This window comes from Rhinoderma darwinii, chromosome 4 (genome assembly GCF_050947455.1).
Source record: "Rhinoderma darwinii isolate aRhiDar2 chromosome 4, aRhiDar2.hap1, whole genome shotgun sequence".
Taxonomy (NCBI): domain Eukaryota; kingdom Metazoa; phylum Chordata; class Amphibia; order Anura; family Rhinodermatidae; genus Rhinoderma; species Rhinoderma darwinii.
In genome coordinates, this window is record NC_134690.1 from 397,285,054 (window position 1) to 397,312,466 (window position 27,413).

Sequence of the window (27,413 nt, forward strand, 5' to 3'; positions counted from 1 at the left end):
GTTTTTGTCCAATTCCACCCCATTCTGAATTTTTTTCCCAGCTTCCCAGTACATCACACATAATATATACCATTCCCAGGGAAAACTAATCCCTCATATGGCTGTCAACAAAAAAAAAAAAAAAAAAAGTTGACTTTTTCAAGGCTGGGAGGAAAAAACAAGAAACATAAAACCGAAAATGAGTCTGGTCCTGAAAGGGTTAAACACACCATAACAATAAAATAACATTTTTATTTTCCATTTATATATATTTAGAAAATAATATACATCCGTATATTACAACACTACAAAAGTATATACACAAGTCTTTGGCAGGTATTACGTGAATTCAGGATCCCTTAAAGCTGCGGCGGCGTGTTGGGAAAACGTAGATCAAAGACCGTTCGTCCCAGTGGTGAACGAATGCCCCATGACATCAACAGATCAATTGCTGCTGTGCTTATGAAGACCCAAAACAATACTTTACACAGTTAAATTGACTTTGACCGCGCGTCTGTACTATTGTATCGTGCCAATTTTTACAATGTATTATTCTTACGGCCGAGCCGTGTGCAGGATAGTCCATACACCTGAGCCGCAGGGACTCTGCACTGCTACATGGGGCTCTGTCAAGTGGCGGATGTCGTAGATATTCTCTGGTAAAAGCAACGCTGCTGGGAAGGAATACCTCGGTACACGTGGCATCTGACGCAGCACGCCATTGTTTATTTTCTGTTGGATCCGTATGATAACGGCGGTATAGTAAGACTCCATGACCCATTATGTTTCTGTGCAATACAGAGGTGTAATATGGTCACGGTCGTGTCTCTGAGGCCTTGGGCCGTATTTACACAATCGTTTTTCACGGCCGATTTGCATCCGTACTAGACCCGTTTTCACCGATCCCTCATAGGCTAGAGTCTATTGAGGGCAAAAATAGGACATGTACTATTTTTTCAGAGGCCGTTCACTCGGTCCGCTAAAATAAAAAAGGCCGTGTGAATATCCCCATAGACGTGCAATAATTTTAATGCAGCCGTTAAAAAAAAAACGTCTGTCACATCCCTGTCGTGTGAATAAGCCCTTAGGGTATGTTCACACGGTCAGGCTTTGACTTAGATTGGCACCATTGTAATTCAATTGAGATGACGGATGGCTTTTCAACATGTAATCCGCACCAATAACGAACAGGACGTGGATTTGGAAATCCGTGGCGCGTTCATTATTGCAGAATGCGCGCAGATTCGGTCAGGATTTAGGAACACAGCCGTATCGTATGTGAGGAGTAACCACAGAGCCTGGAGGTCGGAGCAGGTCTTCTATTAGAAATCATGGTGACCCCACGTGGCGTAACTCATGCTAAAAAATAATCCAGCTGTCCACGTAGAAGCGAGAGGTAGAGAAAAACTGCCGCAAATACGCCAGCGAGAGGTCATAACGCCAGCGAGAGGTCATAACGCCAGCGAGAGGTCATAACGCCAGGTCTCCTGACCCAAATGTTCTCGGACTGTGAAGCCAACGATTCCCATAAAGTGAAAGAATTTAATTTAGTGGGAAAAACCAACATAACACCAAGTGTGATTGAGGTTTAAAAGGGTCGTCCCATCTAGACAGTCCCTATTCTAAATTAGGACCTGCGAATCCGGCAGCTGAAACTCTACCTGTCGGGGGAAGCTGCGGGGGCAGGATAAATGTGGTATTACATAGTGCCCATTTAATGGTTTAGTGCCCCTACAGGGCAATAGTGGGGTACCACCCTCTATGACGTAAGTATGCCCTAAAAGGACATATGCACAGGGGTTCTCCGAATGTGAAAAAAACCTTTCGGGGCGTTTATATATTTTTTTTAACTGCTGTTATCCTACAGACTAGTACAATTGAGGCAACAATGGGCCATGCGATCCGCAGCCTTCGAGGAAAGCATCATAGCGTGGAAGTAGCACCATGTCTGGAGGGATTACTCCCATCCTCCTGTGGAGAAGACGTGTTTCTGCAGGAAGTAATAGGAGTGTGATCCTGCAGGCAGAATTACTTCCTATATACAGATCTGTCTGGTCACTGCGTTTACGGTTTATCCACAAGGTGCAAGCAAACCAAATTTGTTTTATTTCGATTACCGCAAATTTGCAGCAAATTATGTGGCTTTTCAAAATTGCAGCTTTTTGCCAAAATTTTGCAGTAATCGTGGAAATAAAGCGACTTATATCCGCACTGTGTGAATAAGCCCTTACACTGGGACTGGCCTCTGATTTACACATTATGACACAGGGACATCCCATGATACATGGCGAGCGTCGTCTGTGCCAGTTGTCGTCTCTGACTCTTCCATAGTTCCATAGGTCGGATGAGGCTCCTTATCCAGTGTGGTGCTCTCAGACGATGACGTCATCAATACGCTGGAGACGTACATCTGCAATCACAAACACTGTATTAGAGAGGGGAAAAAAAGGACCTTCCCACTGCCAAGGACAGATGAAATACGCTGCGACTTAAAAAGATTGCCCCGACTAGAATAGAAGGGCTAAATCTCGGTATCCTATTCATGCCCAGAATCTTAGCTTTGAAATAAAACAAAGCTCAATATTCGGGGTGAGGCACTCGTTTAAAGTTAGGGAGCAGAAGGAAAAGTTTTACTCCCTGGTTCTGTGTCTGTGTAGGGGAGAGGGAGGGGGAGCTGCAAGTGAGAGCAGAAAGAGAGATCACAGCCTGTTACTGATATCTCTCCCCCTGTACAGCCTCCAGGGACCTCAGAGGGGGAATATAAGAACTTTTCTTCAGGTTATCACCCCCTGACTATCACATTTAGGTTTTTTTTTGGGGTGTTTTTTTCCTACTACAAGGGTGAGAAGATGAGCAATTACGCATCTAATCACCTCCTGCACCTGATCAGGGCATTTGTCGACTTTGTGGGTATAGGTTGTACAATAGGATTTTATTTATTTTATAAAATCGGGTTTTCTGTGTGAATCTCAAAACTGTATAAATTGCCGCAGCAATGAAATGACTAAATACTGTAAATATAGAATATACCGATCCCTACATTTTCATATATTGACTAATCATCTAATGTAAAGATTGTACGTGGACCTTTGTATTGTATTTCTGCCATGACTAAGAACACTGTCGGTGTTCGAAACGCGTAGGCTTGGGCAACAGCCCGCACTTCAAACAACCCTGACACTGCGTCTCTTGCCAATTTTTAAAGAATTTTTGAATCAATAAAAGTGGGAATGAAGCCTCCCTTTTATCCCTATACAGCGCTGGATCATTTCTCTTTTTTCTTCTGTACGTGGACCTGTCATGACAACCACTGGCCGGGGCTTAAGGTTCCATCGAATGGCAGGGACCACATAGGTAAGACGGAGGTTGGAGGGGCCTTCGTTTCTGGGCAATAGCTGTATTTTCAGCTTTTGCCCATAGACAAAGGAAAAAATTGCCCATGCGGTCATATTTCTAGATACAAGTACAGCCCTCCCTCTGCTTTCTTTTTGTAAACTACCACGATAAAGTTACTGTGTGTCAGGATCAGTCTTTTATTTTTAACATCCAAATAAATTAAACCACAAAAACTATATAAAGCTTCTCTTTCACTCTGGAGATCCCGGCACGTCCATACATCAGACAGACAGCTCGTTGAGTTCAATCAGCCCAGTGTAATGCTTCATTTCTCCTGTGGAGGAGCTGCAGGGGAATTAAACACTTGTTGTCGGGTGCCACCACAGTTAACAGCTGATCGCTGGGGGTCTAAGCAGCGGCACTCTGATCTGCAGGACTGATTTTAGTTGCACCGTTTTTGTTTAGATTCCTCCTGAACCATAGGATTACTTAAACATTCAATCCAATAACTCACGGGTGATTTCCGAGGGACTTCTTCCTCAACCGGAGTGTCCGTCCCAGGAGTAGATTCAATTATCTGCATAGAAACAAAAAATATGACACAAAGAATATAAAGTTTCCTTTAGCAAAATGTTGTTATATTTATATACAGGAAATACTAATATTAAATAAAACAGCAAAGGCCTCAAATAGAACATAATATCCAGAGAACAGCATCTATCTATCTATCTATCTATCTCATATCTATCTACCTCATATCTATCTATCTCATATCTATCTACCTCATATCTATCTACCTCATATCTATCTACCTCATATCTATCTACCTATCTATCTACATATCTATCTACCTCATATCTACCTATCTATCTACCTCATATCTATCTATCTACCTCATATCTATCTATCTATCTACCTCATATCTATCTATCTATCTATCTATCTACCTCATATCTATCTATCTATCTACCTCATATCTATCTATCTATCTATCTACCTCATATCTATCTATCTATCTATCTATCTCATATCTATCTACCTCATATCTACCTATCTATCTACATATCTATCTACCTCATATCTACCTATCTATCTACCTCATATCTATCTATCTATCTACCTACCTCATATCTATCTATCTATATATCTACCTCATATCTATCTATCTATCTCATATCTATCTACCTCATATCTATCTATCTATCTCATATCTATCTATCTCATATCTATCTATCTATCTCATATCTATCTACCTCATATCTATCTATCTATCTCATATCTATCTATCTATCTCATATCTATCTATCTCATATCTATCTATCTATCTATCTATCTCATATCTATCTACCTCATATCTATCTATCTATCTCATATCTATCTATCTATCTATCTATCTATCTCATATCTATCTACCTACCTATCTATCTCATATCTATCTATCTCATATCTATCTACCTATCTATCTATCTACCTATCTATCTACCTATCTATCTATCTACCTATCTATCTACCTATCTATCTACCTATCTATCTACCTATCTATCTACCTATCTATCTACCTATCTATCTACCTATCTATCTACATATCTATCTACATATCTATCTACATATCTATCTACCTCATATCTACCTATCTATCTACCTCATATCTATCCATCTATCTATCTATCTATCTATCTCATATCTATCTATCTCATATCTATCTATCTATCTATCTCTCATATCTATCTATCTATCTCTCATATCTATCAATGCTTTTTTGCTATTTTAACTCTTGGGTTTTTAATTAGACCAAAAAAGAAAAATCTTGATATAATATTATTTTATCAAAATATTTTTTATTTATTATAATTAATAGTTTATTACACATAAATACAAAAATAGAGATACAAAAATAACCCCCCTCCCAAGTATATACTATAGACAATTAAAATATCATAAAATATATGCCAGGTGTAATATGATGTTCAAAAAGATGGTAAATATGATAATATCAATAAGAGGTCCTCATACAGCAAAGCATGTACCCTAAAGATGGATAGGAAAACAAATATATGTATATACATGCAATAGCAGCATCAGAACACTGGGGAACTGATATGAATAGTGCTGCAGTGACAGGTCGCTCCAGTCACCGAGTCAATAGAAGGAGATGAACTACAAAAGGTAATAGAAATAGACTATACCTGCAGAGGACATAGTGGAGGAAAATATACACCTGAACACCGAGCACCTCGACGCGCGTTTCGCAACCTTCGTCACCTCCCGACGGTTATTTTTGTATCTCTATTTTTGTATTTATGTGTAATAAACTATTAATTATAATAAATACAAATATTTTGATAAAATAATATTATATCAAGATTTTTCTTTTTTGGTCTAATGAATATGGATATGTGATATCTTGAGTATGATATATTGGCTAAGTAAATATATATATAGGTTATAATATATTTTAACTCTTGGGTCCTGATCTGAAGTCTGTATTTGTTGCAGATGTAAATAAGACCATAAATAAAAACGAAGAAGAAATCATAGCCTTATAGTAAACTGAAAACAGATCTAAAATCGGTGATTGATTTGTTCCCCTCCGGTAGAATCTTTCTGACTTTCAGATACAAGAGAGAATTGATCGCTGCAGTTCAATCATTCATGGCTAAAAAACACAGACATGCCAGTCTGGCCTTACAGGGGTCTTCCAACCAGGGACCCCCACCTATCCGGAGAATGCCCATTTTGCATTAGAAGCTATGGGCTTTATGGAAGCAACGGAGCAGGCGCACTATAAATAATAATAAACACCATCAATGTCTATGGTCAGAACACCCCTCTACCGGCAACAACAGCCATTTATCATAGAACAATATGCTGAGGATTTATTCTGACAACCATCATAATATCCAAACCTTTACATTAGAAAATATATTGGATATAAAAGCTTCTAAAAAGAAAGACAAATGAGGCTAAAATCCACATCGCACTTCTAAACAGTCAGGAGAGGTGGAGATATCAAGGCAACGGCCCACATCTACTGAGTAGTTCATATCAGCGGTGCGGGGGAACGTTGCAGCAGGACACACATTTTTACGGTCACGATGGCCAAAATATAGTGCAAGGAACGAAGGGGGCGACCTTGTAATACACGGCTCATACATACAGACAAGTTTTGGAGTGGTTCTATATTCATTTACTTATTAGATAAGTGTCCCCCTAATTGCAATTTCCTGCCCAATCCGACATTGGATGGGGGGGGGGGGGGGGGGCGCTCATGCATGCTAGGCGGTCCAAACTCACGGTCAATCCCGCACCCGATGACGGATCGGGTGGGAGAATACAATTGGACGGACACTTTAAGAATCTTTTTGAAAGGCATTTTACACCTGAAACGTGAAAAGACTGACCTTGTAATTGAAAGGACTAAGATGTTTGAAGCAGCCGAAACACGTGTACGAGACGCAGATCAGGATCGTTATTAGCAAAATAGCCAGAGTGAAAAGCGTGGCACCTTTAAAGCCTAAGCAAAAAGAACATCAGTTAAATGGTGAAACCCATCCCTATAATAACACAAGTAGCAGAAGAACCGCATGTTTTACGGATGACGTTTTCCCCTAGGAGCGCTAAAATCATTGCTTTAAGAAGAGAACTTGGCCCAATATACGGGAATGCTGTGATATGTTTTTTGAAGACCCCAAAAATCTGCATATACCACTATTTCGTATACATTGATATGCGTGGCCCCATTGAAACGCATTAATACCGTATTCTGTGCGATACAGATCTTAAAAACTCTCGTGAAAGAACTAAAATCTGCATCGTGTACAACCCGTAGCTCCGTCTCAATGTTAGAATTATGTGAAGAACCACAAAAAAAAAAAAAAAAAAATTTATATAAAAACCTCATACCCATTCGAAGAAGAGAGAAGAAGAACAGCCACATGATGCACAATATCGGCGCGGCCAGGGACTGGTTCACAGCTGCAAAGTGGATCTTCCTATCCAGTTTGGTGGGCAGATAAGCATAATACAGGTTGTGTCTGTCCACTATGTGTTTCAGCAACATGTAGATCAAACCTGGTGAGACAAAACAGCCGTAAGAATCGATCATCCCGAATAGTTACCTCACTACATCCGTACGCACAGAGGCATGCGATATACAGCGCTGAAAGGGGTTGTTTCATCACAGACTATCCCTTTAACACGAGAGCCGCCGGAGTGATCAGTCGATCTCTCCCGATCTGGTTCCGTTGATTGCTCATTTCCCCCGCAGTGGCCACTACAGGGAAAATGTAGTATTACATGCTGCCGTACAAACAAATGGACATCTATGTAATAAATGTACAGACCAGGTCCGCCAAAATGAAAGCCGCTGCTTGTTAGCAACTCTCCACTACGAATCTGAAGGGGTTATTGAGAGGAGACCAAATAAAAAACAACGGCTAATAAATATATTTAAGTTTAAAGCTCCTCTTGGACTTTTCCAGCCATTTTTCAAAATGGTCTAGGAAGGTGCAAAATGTGTCTAAAACACATAATAAATAATACGCACACCATGTACGCAGCATTTTTGCCAGAATTTTGACATATTCTCCATTGTGTTGTCTGGATAACAGCCAAGAGGAAAGAATATAGTAGACTCAGTTATATGTCTGCTGTACTCATCAGCCTCCTTACCAATGATTGACGGGGTCCAATAACAGTTCGAAAACATAGAAAAAACTCAATGTGAAAGAAAACAAACTGTTGTAATATATTTTTTCGGTAAAAAAAAACCAATAATAATGTTCCCTGCACCGATCAGTTCAGTAGTCCTAACCCTCCCCCAAAACACCCTCAATTACGGTCTGGTCTTAAAGGGGTTCGCTCATCAACAACCCTGCTCATATGGACATCATAGAAGGAGCCCAACACTTAAGACCCCCTCTATGAGCCAGAACAGAGAGCCACTTTGTAAGAGCAGCTCCCACTCCGGGTAACATGAGCCGTCCAACCACGAACCAATTATTTCAATGGCCTCCATGTAATACTACACTTCCCCTGCAGTGGCCGCTGCAGGGAAAACACTTGGCTGGCTCAGGCTTCCGTGTTGGGAGCCGATCCCATGTGAAAGGGGTTGTCTGTGATGAGCCCAGATAATTCCAGCATTAGGGGTTTGGGTTCATCCATGTCTGGTTTCATGTATTTTTTTCATTTTTTAGTTGCCGTCACTTACCAAAAGGCACAATGATGGGACAGGTGATGCTGTAGGCGGAGATAACCGTGAAGACGCACAACATCCAGGCATACATGGCTCCAAACTGGTATTCAAAGGCCTGGTGCTACAGGACAGGAGGCAGGTATCAGTACAGCTGGCTGAGAGGCCCCATAATAAAATCTAACAGTAACGCCTTATTCAGACTGGCGTGTGGGAAATCGGCCATAAAAAATGGCCGTTTTTCACGGCCAATTTGCATCAGTGTGGGACTTGTTTTTATGGATCCCTCAGAGTTGAGCCTATTGAGGGATCCTTGAAAACGGACAAAAATCGGCCGCCACAATGACTATTTCAACGCTCATCTGAATAACGCATTAGGCTGTGATCACATTTTGGCATCAGATGTGCAGGGCTATTCTTTCCATTAAAATGACAGCACCAGACAGACCCTATTATAAGCCAATGGGGTCCGCCGGTGGCATCCGTTGTATGACAGATCCGGCGTGGTGTTGTGGTTTCCATTATGGACGGTAACCACGACACACATTTTAGGTCCTGCTCGTACCAAATTAAAGTAATTTTACTGTAATTTTTAAATCTGGGTCCATATGGCACAGACAAGGGTCCTATGTTTGCAAATGGATGACACAAATTACTTTTCTAATATCAAAGATGCAAACCAGGGACGGATTAATTATTAAAAGGTATTGTCTCATGAAGTCAACCCCCCTTTATATAGAAGCCCGCCGGGAGAGCAGCTTATTATTGCCGATCTGGCTTCTCTAAACCTGGAGATCATCTGCTTTTGCCGGGGGAAGACTTGTCTGTCCATACGATACCAGTGGCCGCTGCAAAGGTAATAGAGCATTTTATGGCGTCGATTCAAATGAATGGGCAAAGAGAAGTGCCAGGTCCACAAAAGAGAAAAAGAAGGAGAAAAAGAAAAAAGGAGGAGAAAAAGAAGGAGAAAAAGAAGGAGAAAAAGAAGGAGAAAAAGAGAGACACTCTCACCTATTGTTTCTGTGTTCTGGCTCATACAGGAGGGTCTTGTAAGGGGACCCCCCTCTACGATGTCCATATGCCTTATTAGGGTATATGGACAGGGGTTATCATAGTGAGACAACCCCCTTAGGCCTTTGTCGAGGGATAAGTACCTGCTTTATGTTGCGTCTCTCTGCAGCCGACTTGGCCATTATCATGCGGATGGTGTATAAGATGAGGCCTGGAAGACGCAGCAGCTCCATCCCGTTCCCAACAAATGCTGAGGCAATTACATAGTTGACAAAGAAGGCGCCTTGATCCGGTAGGAAGACGCATCTAAACATGGAGAAACAAAGAACTTATATGGTCGGTCACATGGCAGTAGATGGGCCGAAAAAATGCTGGAAAATCTGGGCTGTGAAGTCGGTAAACCTCCATACTTACTCCAGTCTGATACGACCATTAGTGTCCAAAGATTTGTCAAAAAGCCACCGAAAGAAGACGTCCAAGCTGGAAAGACGAGAAAACCAGCTGAGTATACAAGTGATAAACAAAGTGTTTACTGAAGACAGGACGCGATACTAACCTGGTCAGGCCGAGTGATGGCAAAATCAGCACCATGAAGATGAGGAAGATGTAGACTTTATGCATCATGATACGATTTTCAGCAGATCTGTAAAAAAGATGACTGATTAAAGGGGTTGTCCACACACGGACAACTGATGATCATCCGTATATGATCGGTGGGGGTCCGACACCCGGAACCCGCACTGATCAGCTGCCGGATGTTATGCAGGGTATTCAGTAGTTGGAGCCGGAAGCAGATGGCTTCGACCACTGCATAGCGGCTGTGCTGCAGAACTGCTCCTATTCACCTTAACAGTACTGCAGCTCGGCTGCTATTCTGTGACCGGAGCCATCTGCTTCCGGCATGGACATCCGGTGCCCGGAGGAGCTGATGGGTGCGCGTTCCGGGTGTCGGACCCCACCGATCATATACTGATGACCTATCCTGTGGATAGGTCATCAGTTGTCCGTGGGAGGACAACCCCTTTAAGCTCTGTATGTTGGGGGTGATGTAAGATAAACTTTACTAAAATGCTTTGTCACTTGTGGAGCTGCAAGTTTAGAGCTCAGTGGGCATTCCCTGTGAAGTTTCTCTCTCTCTTCCTCCCCCCTCCCTCTCACACATGGCTGTGTAAGCTAGGATTTCTGGGAGATAATACAGCTGAAAAGTCTCTTCACCTGTGTGAATATCACTGACCTGCTCTAATCAAAGACGTCTCTACACTGCTCAGATGCAGGTTAGCAAGGGAGAAATACATGACTGAAGGATCAGACTACACACCGGGCTGATATATACTCAGTTTATTGAAAAATAGCAATAAACATGAGCACAATATCCGCAAAGTGTGTCGGCTTGGGTGTACATCGCATATATAACATACACTTACCAAAGAGGAAAAAAAGAGTAGAGTAATATATGATGGTTACAAGGATGTAAATAGCCTTTAAACAGTTAATGGTATTATCAGACATTCTCTGAAAAATACATTGCATATCTAAAAAGGAGTAAACAGGTCCCTCCATGCAGTGTCAGTGGACCACAGGTCCTGTATCTGAGAGTCTGTACTTCCCTGACTAAGCAAAGGAGTGACTTCAGAACAATGTGACGTCCCTGCTGCTTATTGTATTCAGAGAATAAAGGGCTCAAAAACGGACAACGGGTCCAAAAATTTCAGCTCGTTGACCAAACTTGATTCTATATTTCCCAGTCTGGTAGCACGAATAAAGAATAACTTACTTGGTCCAGTGGGCCTCAAAGAGAGTGGAATAATAGACTATTGTTGGTAATAATGCGGAGAACGACCACAGCAGGAGGGTGGGGAAAAACTGGCTGATCACCGGGTTCTGCAAGGACAAAGAATAAAATCCGTTATTATGTGCCTGTCTCTTTAAAATAAAATGGATGATCGTTCTCGGAGATCTGTGGCTTCCGTCTTCTCTCCCCCGAGCATTTGTTCACACGTTATTATGTTTTTCAGGTGAATATTGGATATGTATAGAAATAATTTTAGCGTTCAGTGGGCGTCCCTGTGGTCGGACCTCCACCAATCGAACAGTTAATCGCCTACGTAGGGGGATCAGTGATGAATTGTTACAACCGGAAAACCATTAAACATTAAAATACTGCATCAAATCATAGAAACTATATATATATATATACCTGAGATAGGAGACCTGACAGATGTGCCTTAATCCAGTGATACCCAACCACCAGGCCGCGGACCAATACTGGGCTGTGGATCATTTGGTACCGGGCCGCGATATGTGGTATTCGCAAAGAATTATGGGCGCAAAACCGCCCGTATTCGCAAATTGTGGTGCAGTTTTTCACCCGAAATGTCTGCTGCGGAAAACTGCCGAGCATTCAGCCCGCCTCCTGGGATGACGTTTTATCCCATGAGACCGCTGCAGCCTGTGATTGGGTGCAGCGGCGGTCACATGGGATGAAGTGTTATCCCAGGAGGCCGGCCTGGAGGAAGAAACACAGTCATCTGGGTAAGTATAAGATTTATTTTTTTTCTGAGTTGCGTTATTTGAGCGGAATCGCTGCGACAGCTGCTATTTGTTGCGGCTTTTACCTCCACATTGAAGACAATGGGGAAATCCCGCAACAAATAAGTAGCGAATGCCCAAATACAATTGACACGCTGCGGAATAAAACTCTGCACCGCAGGTCAGTTTCTGAGCGTTTTTTTCCGCTGATCATTTACGCAGCGCAGAGATTTGTTCTCGCTCACCCACTTTGCTGCTACTGTATTATGCTGCAGGTTTTCCGCAACGAATCCCGTATGTACGCAATGTGTGAACTGACCCTATTCCCCGAAATCCCAATCCCCGCGGAAAAATTGTCTTAAAAAAAGGTGGGGGACCGCTCCCTATATTGCTGTAGTGCGAGTCTTTTAGTCGTAGATTTCCAGCGACACAAATCTTTAGCCCTGATTGGACCCTCTGCCTGTATATAAAAAAAACAAAAACGGTGAAGATACTTACATTCAGATAGTAGATGGGCTTGGTGACATTGAATTTGTCAATTGTAGAAATAATAATAGATGGCGTTGTGAGGAAAAACAACACAATGAAAAGGCAAAAATTGATCCCCAGGAGCCGGGCCCACCACTTCACTCCCTGCACCGAGATATTCCCCCTAAGAGAGCAGAAAAACAAAAAAGTTTTGCTTTATGAACATAAAAAAGTTAATATCCAAAATAACTACATGGAAAGAGGGTGTTGATTTTTATACACATTTTAGTTTGTATTGTCTGGTGGTGAAAACAACAACTACGAGATGAAGTTTTTTTCCTGAAAACCAAAATATAGGGAAGTTATAAAATAAAACAAAAAAACAATTACAAAATGATGTTACACGTTCCGTCAGCGTAGTCGACTGCGCTATCGATTCCGTCAAAACAACGGAACCCGTTCACAACGGTGACATTACCAAAGTTTCCACCACCATTGAGATCAATGGTGGTGCAAACGGAAGCTGTGGTTTCCGTTGAGGTGTTAACCCGACGGAAACCTCTGACGCAACCCCTCGACGTAAACGCAACGCTGATGTGAACAGGGCCTTATGCAAAAATTAAAAAAACTGTTTAAAAAAACAAAAACGCATTTCTTAAAGTGGATTTCGGGGATTACATTATTGATGACCTATCCTTAAAAGGGGTCATGTGGGGACCACAAATAATTATCGGTGTAGTCCCTGCAGTATGTGATACACTCACTAATATACATTCCGGTCCCCGTCACGCTGATTCTGAGATTTCCATAGATTTTTATAGCGTCGCCGTTGGACCGGAAGTCTAGGGGCACGGTCTTCTTTGATAACGATACGACTCTTCATCATGTGACCGGTCCCGCTGTACTCTATGGACAAGCAGTAGCACATCAATTACATAGAGTACAGCGGGGCCGGTCACATGATGAAGAGTCGTATCGTTATCAAAGAAGACCGTGCCCCTAGACTTCCGGTCCAACGGCGACGCTATAAAAATCTATGGAAATCTCAGAATCAGCGTGACGGGGACCGGAATGTATATTAGCGAGTGTATCACATACTGCAGGGACTACACTGATAATCATTTTTGGTCCCCACATGACCCCTTTAAGATAGGCCATCAATTTCAGATCGGTGGGGGGGTCTGAGGGTACCTAACCTTTCAGATGACACTTAAATGAAGCCGTCATATGTGTGTACAGGAATAACACTATCACTGGCCATTATATGACTTGTACGCTGCATATTGTTTTTGCAGTTTTCCTCTCTGCAGGTTCTAGTTCTCAGTTTTCCCCTGAGCTAGTGGGTGAAGCCTAACAGCTATCATGTCTTCCATAAACTGCACACAAAGAGAAGAGAACATCCTGCTCCACAATCTTTGGAGCACACCCACAAAAACAGCAGTAACATGGAGGACATCATACAGCAGTAATGAGCAGTGTAGCTGTGAATCCATCACTGGTTGAGATATAACACTTACTAGAAGCTGCAGAAGCAAAATGAAGGAGATTAAAACAGCAGTAATGAGCAGTGTAGTTGTGAATCCAGCACTGGGGTGAGATAAAACACTGACTAGAAGCTGCAGCAGCATGGAGATTATACAGAAGTAATGAGCAGTGTAGCTGTGAATCCAGCACTGGGGTGAGATAAAACACTAGAGGCTGCAGCAACGTCTGTTTGTCTTGCTCACTTTGTTTCCTCCTCCCTATAGACTTCTATGGGCAGCTGTAATCTGATCCCTCAGTGAACTGATAGTCCATCTGGTCTGAATGATCAGTGAAGAAGGGGTGAAAACTGCCTAATAAGTGGAGAAAGAGGCATTTTTCTCTAATAAGATATATTACAAAGTTTCTTATATTTGCTTGAACTACTGATTTATGGAAAGTTCGTTGAAAAGTTAGTGAACATTTAAAGGACCATCTGCTACACAAGAAGACATCACTGTTAAAAATGGGACATGGTAGGTGGGGGGACCCGGTTCCAGATTTGGGGTCCTGCCTCTGCTGAATATGGTAGGTGGGGGACCCGGTTACAGATTTGGAGTCACACCTCTTCTGAGTATAATAGTTGGGGGACCCTATTACAGATTTAGAGTCCTACCTCTACTGAATATGGTAGGTGGGGGACCCTGTTACAGATTTGGGGTCCTGCCTCTGCTGAATATGGTAGGTGGGGGACCCTGTTACAGATTTGGGGTCCTGCCTCTGCCGAGTATAGTAGGTGGAGTATCATCAGATGGAACTAGTGTTTATTTGCTTTCTATAGACAGTTACATTATCAACTTACCATGAGATGTTCTCCGGGTAGGTGGCGTAGGTCACCGCCCACTTTGTGGTATGAAGTTGTCTGCTGAAGCTCGACGGCTGCGGTTCCGTGGCACATTTGTATCGATGACATTTAATGGCGTTGAAATCTTTCAAGATGCTGAAGAAATAAGAAATCTTACTCCACGGCTTTATCACATGCCCAAATATACACATTCCCTTACTGACCACTTGCTGCACTTACAAGGTTGCCATGGACTTATCGGAAAATGTCACAAAAGCTATTCCAATGGGCACGTTGCGGGCCAGCTCCAGCTTAGATGCATATTCCTGCTCCAGCTTCTCGGTTACTGCCGTGTAATATTCAATGGCTTCAATCTGGGTGTAAAACAGGATAGAAAATACATTAGTACAAAGTGTAATGAAGAAACATAATACAAAAGATAAAAAACAAAATAAAACAAAAAAAAACACTTGAGTATCCCGCCCTGACTTTCAATACGCTTAAAAGGTCACCACCAACACAGATCCCGCAGTGGTTGGCACCCAGCTTTCCCAAACTCCTGAACAGCCAATCTACCTAGTTATGGAGCAATTCAGGGGATACAACAGTGAATAATCAGGCACAGATGTCATTCAGGGCTCTAAAAAGTCTTGTGGGATCCATACTTAGCAGCCAGGTTTCCAAAATCAATATAAGGCTCTATTCACACATTTCAATACAGTAATAAAGAAATTATGCCCAAGCATACCACCCAAACGCATGCCAAAACGACACCCTTTGGCATACGTTAGGCCTATTACACCCCATGGATGGAAGAACATGCATCACAAATGTAAACATATCCTTACGCCTAAGGCCCCACGCACACGGATGTGCCCGTAATCACAGCCCGCGATTGCAGGCACGGGGCCGCTGACGGCCACCTGCATTTTTTCGGGCCGTGTTCCCATACAAAGAATGGGGGCACGGCCCGTAATATACGAAATATAGGACATGCTCCATAATTCCCGACACGGACACCTATCCGTATCGCTACGGAAAGGTGTCTGCGGCCAATCGAACCGAATGTGTCCGTAAAACCGCGGACCGTAGTACGGTGTGGGTTTACGGTCGTGTGCATGGGGCCTAATATATGATTGAATAAAATTTGCGACATGTGGACAGAGCAGAATAATTATTGATCATTTTTGAAGAGGAATAGAATTTAACTTTTGAGCATCACTGGTTATAATTTTGTTTTTGGTACATCATAAGCAGTATTTTTTGTGTCTGGTTAGTACCGCATACATTTTTTTTTCCCCTTAAAAGGGAATGTCTATTTTTCAATGTGTCATTTTTAGAACATAGCTCCCTCTAGTGGTGGCTGCAGATACTAAGAATTGTATCACTGCTATGTAACTTTTGTGTCCATGGTTTAATGGTCCAAGGTGAACATTAAACAAAACCCGTTGTAATATAATACGGTGACTCGGTACCTACCTGTTCACACCCGCGTATTACACAGCAGCAGAACTGGCCGCATGGCTTGGGGTTAATAAACATGTACTCTCCAGTTTTGTTGTGCAGTTTGATGTAATAAGCCAGACTCTTTTCAGCTTTCGTCCTATAAAAAAAATTATATTATATATACACATATATATATATTATATATATATCCATCACAAAAAAAGTGAATTACAATGACTAAAGATCCAAGTTGCTATTTCCTGAGCAAAGTTAATAAATAAATATTAAAAAACATGTCCGCTTTCTTCCTAAAACAGCACCACACCTGTCCATGTCTGGTATTGCAACACAGCTTTATTGAAGCGAATAGGTCTGATCTGCAATACCACAAACAACCTGTGGATAGGTGTGGCACTGTTTCCATAACCTCGTACAACCTCACTGGTGACACGACCTCCTCACTGAATCTAAGCGGACATCTTTACCATCAAAGAAAATAAACATAACATTAAAAATATATATGTCAGCTTAGATTAAGGTTCAGGAGCGCAGAGAGAGAGAGAGAGAGGGGGGCTGGAGATGAGCCGACAGTAAGTCTATGAGCACTGAACGGCATCCAGCAGCTTGTATTGTATGCTAAGACATATAAGCTGCAGAAGACAAAACGATGCAAAATGTTTAATTAAAAACAATAACGAATATGTTTAATGTAATAAAATACATAAAATGTAACAAAGCAAAAAATGTCTCCAAAGGGGTCCATAGCCACTGTCATGGACCTCAATGAAGGAGAGGTAAGCACCCACTGGACACCAGGTATTTAATCCCTAGACCACCAGGGCCTTTACCATGAATCTCTTCACTACCTTAGACCACCATAAACTTTGCTATTAACCCATTCAGCACCCTGGACCACCTGGGAATTTAGCACCCAGCACCATTACAGTGACTGCCTCATCAGGTGCCTGGTTTGAGGCTTAGCAGCATAGGGGCTTCAGCTGGATTCAAGTTTGCGTGATGATTAAATACAGAAATGTTAGTAGTCTGTATTCTGGCGGTGCCTTGTAGGATCATTATGGTCCTGGTTATGCGTATAAGCTGTTTCCTTACAGGATTGCATGGTGGACATGATTCTGCTCTGAACATCGTTGTGCGTATGCCCCTGCACGGCCTCTACAGTGCAGACCCAACTTCTTAAATAGGGTTTCAAACCGTCCCTAGATTGTAAGACCGTCCATGATAATAGTGGACGATTGCCCAGTGTCTATAATAAAATATATTGTAGATGATTTCTAGGACGGCCTCAGTCCCTCTAGATCGCTCAATCAATGTGGCAGGCCGCTTCTCAATGCTGCCGTGTGCTGCCACCTGGTGGTGTTTTGTATTATTGAGGCTTAGCTTTAGACACATGATGTTTGCCAACGGCACGTTAATGCTGCAGAGAGGCAAAGGGGAGAGAACTCTTAGGCCTCATGCACAGGACCGAGCATTTGTGGCCGTGTACTATCCGCAATTGCAAAACCACAGTACAGAACATATGTTATCCTATCGGCCAATGAACACAACCGTGGTTTCCATGGTCTGCGCATTGCTCGGAGCCAGGACCGCAAAAAAAAAAAAATAGGACATGTCATTATACGGTCCGGGCTCATTGAAATGAATGCACATCATGTGCTCGGTCTGTGCCCCCGGATGACACTTCGCTGCCCGTCCGTGCAGTAATCATAGATCGTGCACACAGATACAACCGTGTGCATGAGGCCTGAGGGTATGTTCACACAGGGCGGATACGCTATATAAAAGCGCACAACGTATCCGCCCTGGGCGCCGCAGGGTATTCCGGCCAATTAAAACCTCAGTTTTTCGGTTGGAATGTCCGCTGTGGAAAACTGCACGTAAAAAGCAAACAAAACGCGCATAATTACCCTCGGACGTTCTGAAGCCCGGCCTCCCGGGATACGTTTTATGCCATGTGACCACTTCTGCCTGCGATTGGCGGCAACGGTCACGTGGGATGAAACTTTATCCCAGGAGGCCGGCCTGGATGAAGAGGCACAGAATTCTGGGTAAGTAGAAGATTTGTTTTTTTTTTGAAAATTTGTGATTTTTGTGACGGAATTGCAGCTTTTTCGCCGGAAAAAAAAACGCAACAAAAAACTAAATTAAACTAAATGGTCAATTTGTGGAGGAGATTTGTTAACCTCTCATCCGCTCTGCTGCTACTGTATTATGTTACTGTAATCCGCAGTATTTACGCTAAGTGTGAACTTACCCTTAAAGTGCTGTTTTACTTATGAAGAAAGTTTTCCTGGATTACAAAGATTTATGCAATAACTTCTCTAGAACAGAAACCAAACTATTCCTATTCGGGCGTGTGGAAGGAGCGCAGAGCGGCTAACAAGCAGCATCTGAATGGCCGCCATGTAATATTACATTTCCCCAGCAGCGGACGCTACAGGTAAATGTCTGGCTGTCTGCGGATTTACCTGGCAGTATCAACGCCAACATAAAAGGGGTTATCTGTAAATATCAGCAGAAAAATCATCTCCATATAGAAATTTATAAGATCAAAATTGCCCCAAATTATTTCATCATGAACAAGTTGGGGTCTGATATACAGCGAGGAACCAGACAGACAAGGTTATTCATACAAATCTATTACCCAGGTCAAAAAGAGGAACATTTAAAAGGCACAAAGAAGGACAGAGGGACTGGGGTCAAAAGCAGGGACTGCCCCTCCAAAAGAGGGACACTTGGGGGGTATGCAGTTACTTTAACCCTTTCAGGACCAGGATTGTTTTCCTCTTTTTTTTTTCATCCCCGCATTCCAAAAACCAGAACATCCAGTGGTCAATTCATTCGTAAATTTCTTGGAGGAATAACAGAGGAACGGCACCATGTAGGGTTTTAAGAAAAGATGCTCCATATTTGTTATTTTAGGGGGAATACAAGTATTTACTAAAACATATATGTCAGAAAAAGTGACAGCAAAGACGGAGCAACCTGGAGTTCCCCTTTAAATATTCCTAAAATATAATGGCAGGAAGTGGAAGGATGGCTGAGAAAATATGCTCTCTACCTCTCACTGGAGATCCGGAGAAGGTCGGCTACGTCATAGCACAATTGTACGTCGGTCACTCGGCATGCTGGATAGGCTTCACTACAAGAGAGAAAAAAACAGTTCATTTTTTTTTCAATGCTCCCAATCCAAAATTCTGGATGCCAGCATCTGCCACTAGGGGGAGATAATGTTTACCGATTTATTCTTAAATGCAGGGCCGGTATTAGGGGTGTGCAGCCGCAGAGGGCACATCACTTGGCACTAGTTGCCCTGATGGTCTGGGCACCTTAAAGGGAACCGGTCACCAGCATTTCCCCTATTAAACCAGCAATACCTGTTGGAAGTGGGTGAAAAATCATTTTTATGTACCTATAATTGTCTTCTAAGTCGCTCTGTACCTTTAGTATTATTTTTTTTTAGTGTTCCCGTGCCGTATGCTAATAAGCATAAAAGAGTCATATCTTCATTCCTCAAGCCTTTGAGTTAACCCCGCCTCCTTACTTTTGATTGACAGCTCCTCGCTTCCCCCCAGAATACATGAAATCCTGCGCTTGCGCATCAATGTTCTCTTCTGGTGTGCGCGCACACAAAGGGACCCCGGATTATTACTATAAAAGGCGCAAAATGTTTGCCGACCGTTATTTTAGGAGGAGTTTAGGAGAGGGGAAAACGGCAATGAACATTTGACAGCAGCGGCCAGCGAGGGGTGAGGAGAGATCAATAGGTTGAACTTCTGGTGATCGGTTCCCTTTAAGCTTGGATCTTCAATCCCACACTTGGAGCCCAAACTTATGGAAAGGCAGATGAACAGGATGCAGCTTAATGTACAAGTTTATTTATTGGGCAGCAGCATTTAGGAAACTGTCTGGAAGTGTTATTTGTGTACCCTATGGCAATATTATCATTGTATTATTTGGGCATTATATGGCGCACCATAGAGAGGGTGTCAAGAGATGGTACTAGACCGGGCACCATCCAACCCAAGGCCGGCCCTGATCAAACGCAATGTATAACAGTATGCAGTAAGCTCCTGGGCTCCCTCTAGTGGTGGCTGCAGGCAGACAGAATTTGATCATTTAACGCTATGTCTATGCAGGGGATTTGGAGCGCTGACTCCTATAAAAAGTATTAAGAATTAATTCACATACATAGCGATAAACACCATGGGCCTCATTTATCAAAAAGATGTCCTTGATGCCTATAACCAGTGTCTATATTTCATTTTCCAGGATCCTTATAGGGGGTCGGGGCTCCACTTTTTCTGATCTCAAAATGCCTTGATTTCTTGAACACTGCTATAGAGTTAAATGTTTAAATTTTGTCAACCTACAGTCACCACTAGGGGGAGCAGTGAAGCTTACTGCATATGGTTTTATTATTGCACTCAGTGGAAGCTGTATAAATCAATCCATATGCAGTGAGCTCCCCCTAGTGGTGGCTGCAGGCAGACCGAATTTTATTATTTCACTCCATAGCTGTGTGAAGGGAAACAGTGAATTTGGAGCTTGGAGAAATGGAGCTGCGACCCGTATAAAATATATATAAGTTAATCAATACAATTTGTTTTTTTCAAACCTAAAACCAAAATGACGTACAAAGTTGGGGGTGCACTTTAAAAGGACACATTGACAGCCTTACTCCTACCTGAAGTGCATGCTGATGGTCTCCTTGTCAGCGTTACGGGGAAGTCCTGTTATGAAAAGCGTCTGTTTTACCTGGAAGACAAATCGGGGTCTCCACTTTATAATAACATTCAGCGCCGGGTTTTCCATTTTGCACAAGAAGCCCATGCTTAGGGGCAGCCCTGCGGCAAAGGGTGCCTGGTCATCGGGTGGATTACGGTTCACGCAGTAGGAGTTGGTGCTTTAGTAGCTTTACGCTATAAGCACTGATAGCACAATACTTAGAGGCTCTGTCACTAGTTTGGTAATGTCCAATCTCCCGGCTAATCGAATAGTCGCTGTCACAATTATAATAATAGTGAAAATTGTGTCCCAATAAGTTCATTTTAAAAGTTTTCGATATATGCAAATGAGCCTATACTTGCCAAGTGGGCGTCAACACCAGCGATTCTCCTGAGGTGGAGCCTCCTCACAGCCTCTGACGCTGTCCAATCAGCATGAAGCTGCTTCACACCGTGTGAGAGACTGAGGCTGGAGGGAATGGGGATCACTTCAAATGGCCATATCTCCGGCTGTGGACCACCTAGAGCAGCGGTTCTGGTGTCATATGAAAGAGGAGATTATAATATTTCATATGCCACCAGTTCTAGCTGTGAAACAACTTGAGGTATCACCAGCTAAAGAAACAGTCGGGAATGGGAACGAACTGTAATTACAACTGTAATTGTGATGGGCGACCTGACTTCATTGTTACCATAACACATCACATTGGGCAGGAATGACTCGCAATAAGAGGCATAGATGGGCAGAACAGGGCAGGCGGTGGACACTGGCAGGCAGGTTACGTCAGACAAGTTGCTGCTTAGCAGTCAGTGGGGTCACTCTGCTGAAAATATTATTGGGGGCATTGTACGAAGGGCACTATGATGCCTCTATTTATGTGGGCACTTTGCTGGCACTAATAATGAGGGCACGTTTCTGGTGCTATTATTGGTGGCACAGTGATGACCCCATTACTGTGCAGATGTAAATAGACTGAAAAACATGGAGTTTCCCTCAAACGCAATATTTACGTTGCCCCTACGCCACTTTCTCAACTTTACTATGTCGGAAAAAGGGGGATAGGCTTCAGAGTCCTTCATGGTGCAACTCATTTATCAAGCTTTTCGTAATGGAAAACAAAGCCAGGTCCGACCTGACTGTTTCAATTCCCACGCCACATTCATCAACAAGGAATGCACCCTGCTGAGAAATATGGCGCACACTCAACAGACTCGCAAAGCTCCACCCAACAGACTCGCAAAGCTCCACCCAACAGACTCGCAAAGCTCCACCCAACAAACTCGCAAAGCTCCACCCAACAAACTCGCAAAGCTCCACCCAACAAACTCCCAAAACTCTCCCCAACAGACTCCCAAAGCTCCCCCCAACAGACTCCCAAAGCTCCCCCCAACAGACTCCCAAAGCTCCCCCCAACAGACTCATTCAGAGAGATAGGCAAATCCCTTAGACTTATATGAACCTAAATAAAATTTACAGAGAAGCCGTTCAATGCGACACTAAAATCTAAAATCACAATAGTCCAGAGAGAATCTGTTATCAGATATAACATTGATCACAACTCAAAAACAGTGCTAGACGCCATTTAAAGTTTACCTATTCTGTGTAACCTGCAGATTTGGGTCTTGCCATTCACTCTGCTGGTAGCTATAAATGTTAATTTTCTCTACCCGTACCTCCCGGTGGGTGGACTCTTCCGGTTGTGATGTCACAGCTGTGCCGGGAGCTCTAAACCAATTAAATATCTCCCCCTGCTCCTTCCCCTCATACAGTTTCCCTGAAACACTGATTAAGAATCTGCAGCTGCATCTCCCTCCTCTCCTTCCTCCCTTTCACTAGATTACATTTTTTGGTGACTGCGATTTTCGAACCTTTCCAGGGGCTCTGAATGCAAAGAAAGGAGAACTGCAGGCTGATGAATATGAGATTACAAAGGTTCATGTACTTAAAGAGGCTCTGTCACCAGATTTTGCAACCCCTATCTGCTATTGCAGCAGATCGGCGCTGCAATGTAGATTACAGTAACGTTTTTATTTTAAAAAAACGAGCATTTTTGGCCAAGTTATGACCATTTTTGTAATTATGCAAATGAGGCTTGCAAAAGTCCAAGTGGGTGTGTTTAAAAGTACAAGTCCAAGTGGGTGTGTATTATGTGCGTACATCGGGGCGTTTTTAATACTTTCACTAGCTGGGCGCTCTGATGAGAAGTAACATCCTCTTCTCTTCAGAACGCCCAGCTTGTGACAGTGCAGATCTGTGACGTCACTCACAGGTCCTGCATCGTGACGGCCACATCGGCAGCAGAGGCTACAGTTGATTCTGCAGCAGCATCAGCGTTTGCAGGTAAGTCGATCTTACCTGCAAACGCTGATGCTGCTGCAGAATCAACTGTAGCCTCTGGTGCCGATGTGGCCGTCACGATGCAGGACCTGTGAGTGACGTCACAGCGTGATCTCTCGAGAACACGGCTGTGTCTGCACTGTCAGAAGCTGGGCGTTCTGAAGAGAAGAGGATGTTACTTCTCTTCAGAGCGCCCAGCTAGTGAAAGTATTAAAAACGCCCCGATGTACGCACATAATACACGCCCACTTGGACTTTTACTTTTAAACACACCCACTTGGACTTTTGCAAGCCTCATTTGCATAACTACAAAAATGGTCATAACTTGGCCAAAAATGCTCGTTTTTTTAAAATAAAAACGTTACTCTTATCTACATTGCAGCGCCTATCTCCTGCAATAGCAGATAGGGGTTGCAAAATCTGGTGACAGAGCCTCTTTAAATGTGCTACTGATTTATCTTCTATACTCACCGTATTCTCCTCCTTGTATTTTATGACAGATGTGTGATGTCGCATGAGGATGACAATTAGGATGAGATAAATGACACCTATGACCGTGTGGAGCCACAGAAGACTATCCCTGCAAATCCAAACACATGACGTTACAAGATACTCATGCAAACCAAGGTCGGCCACATTCAGGAGAGAAGCGCAAAAACTGAAATTGTCCCAACACACAAAGACGCATAAAATCTGATAATTGGAACAATATGGATTTGATAATTGAGCACATGTGACCTCAATTCAACCCCCGTACCCAATAATGACCAATGATTTCACCAACAGAATCTGTAGCAGAGCAGATTGATATTCAGTAAGAAATTCACTACTATTTTTTCTCTAAATAAGTCCAAAATCTTGTACGGATAAATATCATAATATATTGTTATAGCCATTAGAGCTCGGTTTTCCTGATCGAAATCACCTGCATAGACATACAGTAAATTGATGCGACTCACTCTGCCTGCAGCCACCACTAGAGGGAGCTAACTGTATACTCTTTATACCAGTGGTGGTCAACCTCACATGTTGTGGGGGCTCTAAAGTGTGGGCCTCGACTCTATCAAAAGGCTCAAGGGGAACGCACAGACGTATGGGAGTTATCACTGGTTTATGAATTGAACTCAATAATAAGACAGTATGCAATGAGCTCCCCCTAGTGGTGGCTGCAGGCAGTCAAAATGTGATTGTTTACCTCTGTGAATGGGGATTGGATTAAAAAAAATAAATAATAATAATAATAATAATAATGATAAAAAGGTGGAGATTCACTTTAAACAAAGCAAAGTATATAAACATTAAGATTTATCAGAAAATACTCACTGATGCTGTAAATTTGCTATTGTGGTCCTCCCAAAACTATACGGATCCATATCTTAAAATACAAAAAAAAAAATACAAAAAAATTTACATTTAAAGAGGCTCTGTCACCAGATTTTGCAACCCCTATCTCCTATTGCAGCAGATCGGCGCTGCAATGTAGATAAGAGTAACGTTTTTTTTGTTTTTTTTTTAAAACGAGCATTTTTGGCCAAATTATGACCATTTTTATATTTATGCAAATGAGGCTTTCTAAAGTACAACTGGGCGTGTATTGTGTATGTACATCGGGGCGTTTTTACTTCTTTTACTAGCTGGGCGTGTATTGTGTGTGTACATCTGGGCGTTTTTACTTCTTTTACTAGCTGGGCATTGTGAATGGAAGTGTATGATGCTGACGAATCAGCATCATCCACTTCTCTTCGTTAACACCCAGCTTCTGGCAGTGCAGACACAGCGTGTTCTCGAGAGATCACGCTGTGACGTCACTCACTTCCTGCCCCAGGTCCTGCATCGTGTCAGACGAGCGAGGACACATCGGCACCAGAGGCTACAGATGATTCTGCAGCAGCATCGGTGTTTGCAGGTAAGTCGATGTAGCTACTTGGGGCAGGAAGTGACGTCACAGCGTGATCTCTCGAGAACACGCTGTGTCTGTGCACTGCCAGAAGCTGGGTGTTAACGAAGAGAAGTGGATGATGCTGATTCGTCAGCATCATACGCTTCTATTCACAATGCCCAGCTAGTAAAAGAAGTAAAAACGCCCAGATGTACATACACAATACACGCCCAGTTGTACTTTAACTTTAACCCCTTCCCGCTCCTTGACGTACTATTACGTCATGGCAGCTGTATCGTTCGCGCTCCATGCCGTAATAGTACGTCTCGGGAGTAACGGCCGTTTCGGCCGTCCTCCCGACACATACAGGAGCTGTGACGCTGCTGTCTTGTTCAGCAGCGGTCACAGCTCCTCCAGCGGGGACCGATCGCTGTGTCCCCGCTGATTAACCCCTTAAAAGCCGCGTTCTATAGAGATCGCGGCTTTTTAGGGGTTAAGCTACCATCGCCGGCCTGCTACGCGATAGCGGCCGGCGATGGTGACTATGGCAACCGGACACCAAACAATGGCGTCCGGCTATGCCATAGACGGAAGCCTAGTGGGTCCTGACAACGTCAGGACCCACTATGCTTGCTGTCAGTGAGTAGCTGACAGTTCTAATACACTGCACTACGCATGTAGTGCAGTGTATTAGAATAGCGATCAGGGCCTCCTGCCCTCATGTCCCTTAGTGGGACAAAGTAATAAAGTAAAAAAAAAGTTAAAAAAAGGTGTAAAAATAAGAAAATAAAACATTTAAAAGTAATAAAAGTAAAAATCCCCCTTTTTCCCTTATCAGTCATTTATTATTAATAAAAATATATAAACAAACAAATAAACTATACATAATTGGTATCGCCGCGTCCGTAACGGCCTGAACTACAAAATTATTTCATTATTTATCCCGCACGGTGAACGGCGTAAAATAAAATAATAATAAACCGAACCACAATCACAATTCTTTGGTCACTTCACCTCCCAAAAAATGGAATAAAAAGAGATCAAAAAGTCGCATTTGTACCGAAAAATGGTACTGATCGAAAATACAGTTCGTTACGCAAAAAATAAGTCCTCGCACGGCTTTATTGATTGAAAAATAAAAACGTTCTGGCTCTTAGAATAAGGTAACACAAAAAGTGAATGATTGTTTACAAAACATATTTTATTGTGCAAACGCCATAAGACATAAAAAAAAACTATAAACATCTGGTATCGCCGTAATCGTATCGCCCCGCAGAATAAAGTGAATGTGTCATTTATAGCGCACGGTGAACGCTGTAAAAAAAAACGAATAAAAAAACAATAGTAGAATTGCTGTTTATTAGTCACCACGCCACCTAAAAATAGAATAAAAACTGATCAAAAAGCCGCATGCACCCCAAGAAAACTACAATGGATTCCTCAAGGGGTCTAGTTTCCAAATTGGGGTCACTTTTGGGGGGTTCCCAATGTTTTGGCACCACAAGACCTCTTCAAACCGGACATGGTGCCTAATAAAAAAGAGGCCTCAAAATCCTCTAGGTGCTCCTTTGCTTCGGAGGCCGGTGCTTCAGTCCATTACCGCCCGAGGGCCACATGTGGGATATTTCTCTAAACTGCAGAATCTGGGCAATAAGTATTAAGTTGCGTTTCTCTGATTAATCCTTTTGTGTTATAAAAAAAATGGTATAAAAAGGATTTTCTGACAAAAAAAAAAAAGTTAATTTCACCTCTACTTTGCTCTAAATTTTTGTGAAACACCTAAAGGGTTCATAAACTTTCTAAATGCTTTTGTGAATACTTTGAGGGGTCTAGTTTCTAAAATGGGGTATTTGATAGGGGTTTCTAATATATGGGCCCCTCAAAGCAACTTCAGAACTGAACTGGAACCTAAAAAAATAAATAAATAGGCAATACTTCGCTTCTTATATTATACTGATAATGAGCCGTGCCCACCCCGAGATGACCCCAGTTTTGACCGTTTGTATAAACGGAGACCCCTATTAGACCGTTCCAGTGCCCGGTTTTCCCAAGCATTCACCCCCGAGAAGTGTATTTCTATTGATGAGTCCCTGGTACATTTTAAAGGGAGGGTTCAATTCCGCCAGTACCTGCCGGGTAAGAGGGCAAGGTATGGCGTGAAGATGTATAAGCTGTGAGAGTGCATC

General features: G+C 42.7%; 1 protein-coding gene across 2 annotated transcripts in view; it reads right to left on the reverse strand.

The window, feature by feature from the left end:
• Positions 1-211: 211 nt before the first annotated feature.
• Positions 212-27,413, reverse strand: part of TMEM63A (transmembrane protein 63A) — a 52,296-nt gene continuing 25,094 nt past the window's right edge. Inside the window, exons 7-23 of one of the 2 annotated variants that reach the window (XM_075863408.1) lie at positions 24,672-24,723; positions 23,820-23,928; positions 20,971-21,041; positions 19,345-19,425; positions 16,299-16,422; positions 15,060-15,193; positions 14,838-14,975; positions 12,545-12,698; positions 11,292-11,398; positions 10,074-10,160; positions 9,932-9,997; positions 9,661-9,823; positions 8,525-8,630; positions 7,219-7,386; positions 6,717-6,829; positions 3,830-3,892; positions 212-2,389 (exon numbers count right to left, since the gene is read on the reverse strand). In XM_075863408.1, the coding sequence (XP_075719523.1) occupies positions 2,237-2,389; positions 3,830-3,892; positions 6,717-6,829; positions 7,219-7,386; positions 8,525-8,630; positions 9,661-9,823; positions 9,932-9,997; positions 10,074-10,160; positions 11,292-11,398; positions 12,545-12,698; positions 14,838-14,975; positions 15,060-15,193; positions 16,299-16,422; positions 19,345-19,425; positions 20,971-21,041; positions 23,820-23,928; positions 24,672-24,723 (1,889 nt within the window). In that variant the 3' untranslated portion in view covers positions 212-2,236. The remainder of the gene's footprint in view (positions 2,390-3,829; positions 3,893-6,716; positions 6,830-7,218; positions 7,387-8,524; positions 8,631-9,660; positions 9,824-9,931; positions 9,998-10,073; positions 10,161-11,291; positions 11,399-12,544; positions 12,699-14,837; positions 14,976-15,059; positions 15,194-16,298; positions 16,423-19,344; positions 19,426-20,970; positions 21,042-23,819; positions 23,929-24,671; positions 24,724-27,413) is intronic. The other variant, XM_075863409.1, reaches the window with a different exon arrangement.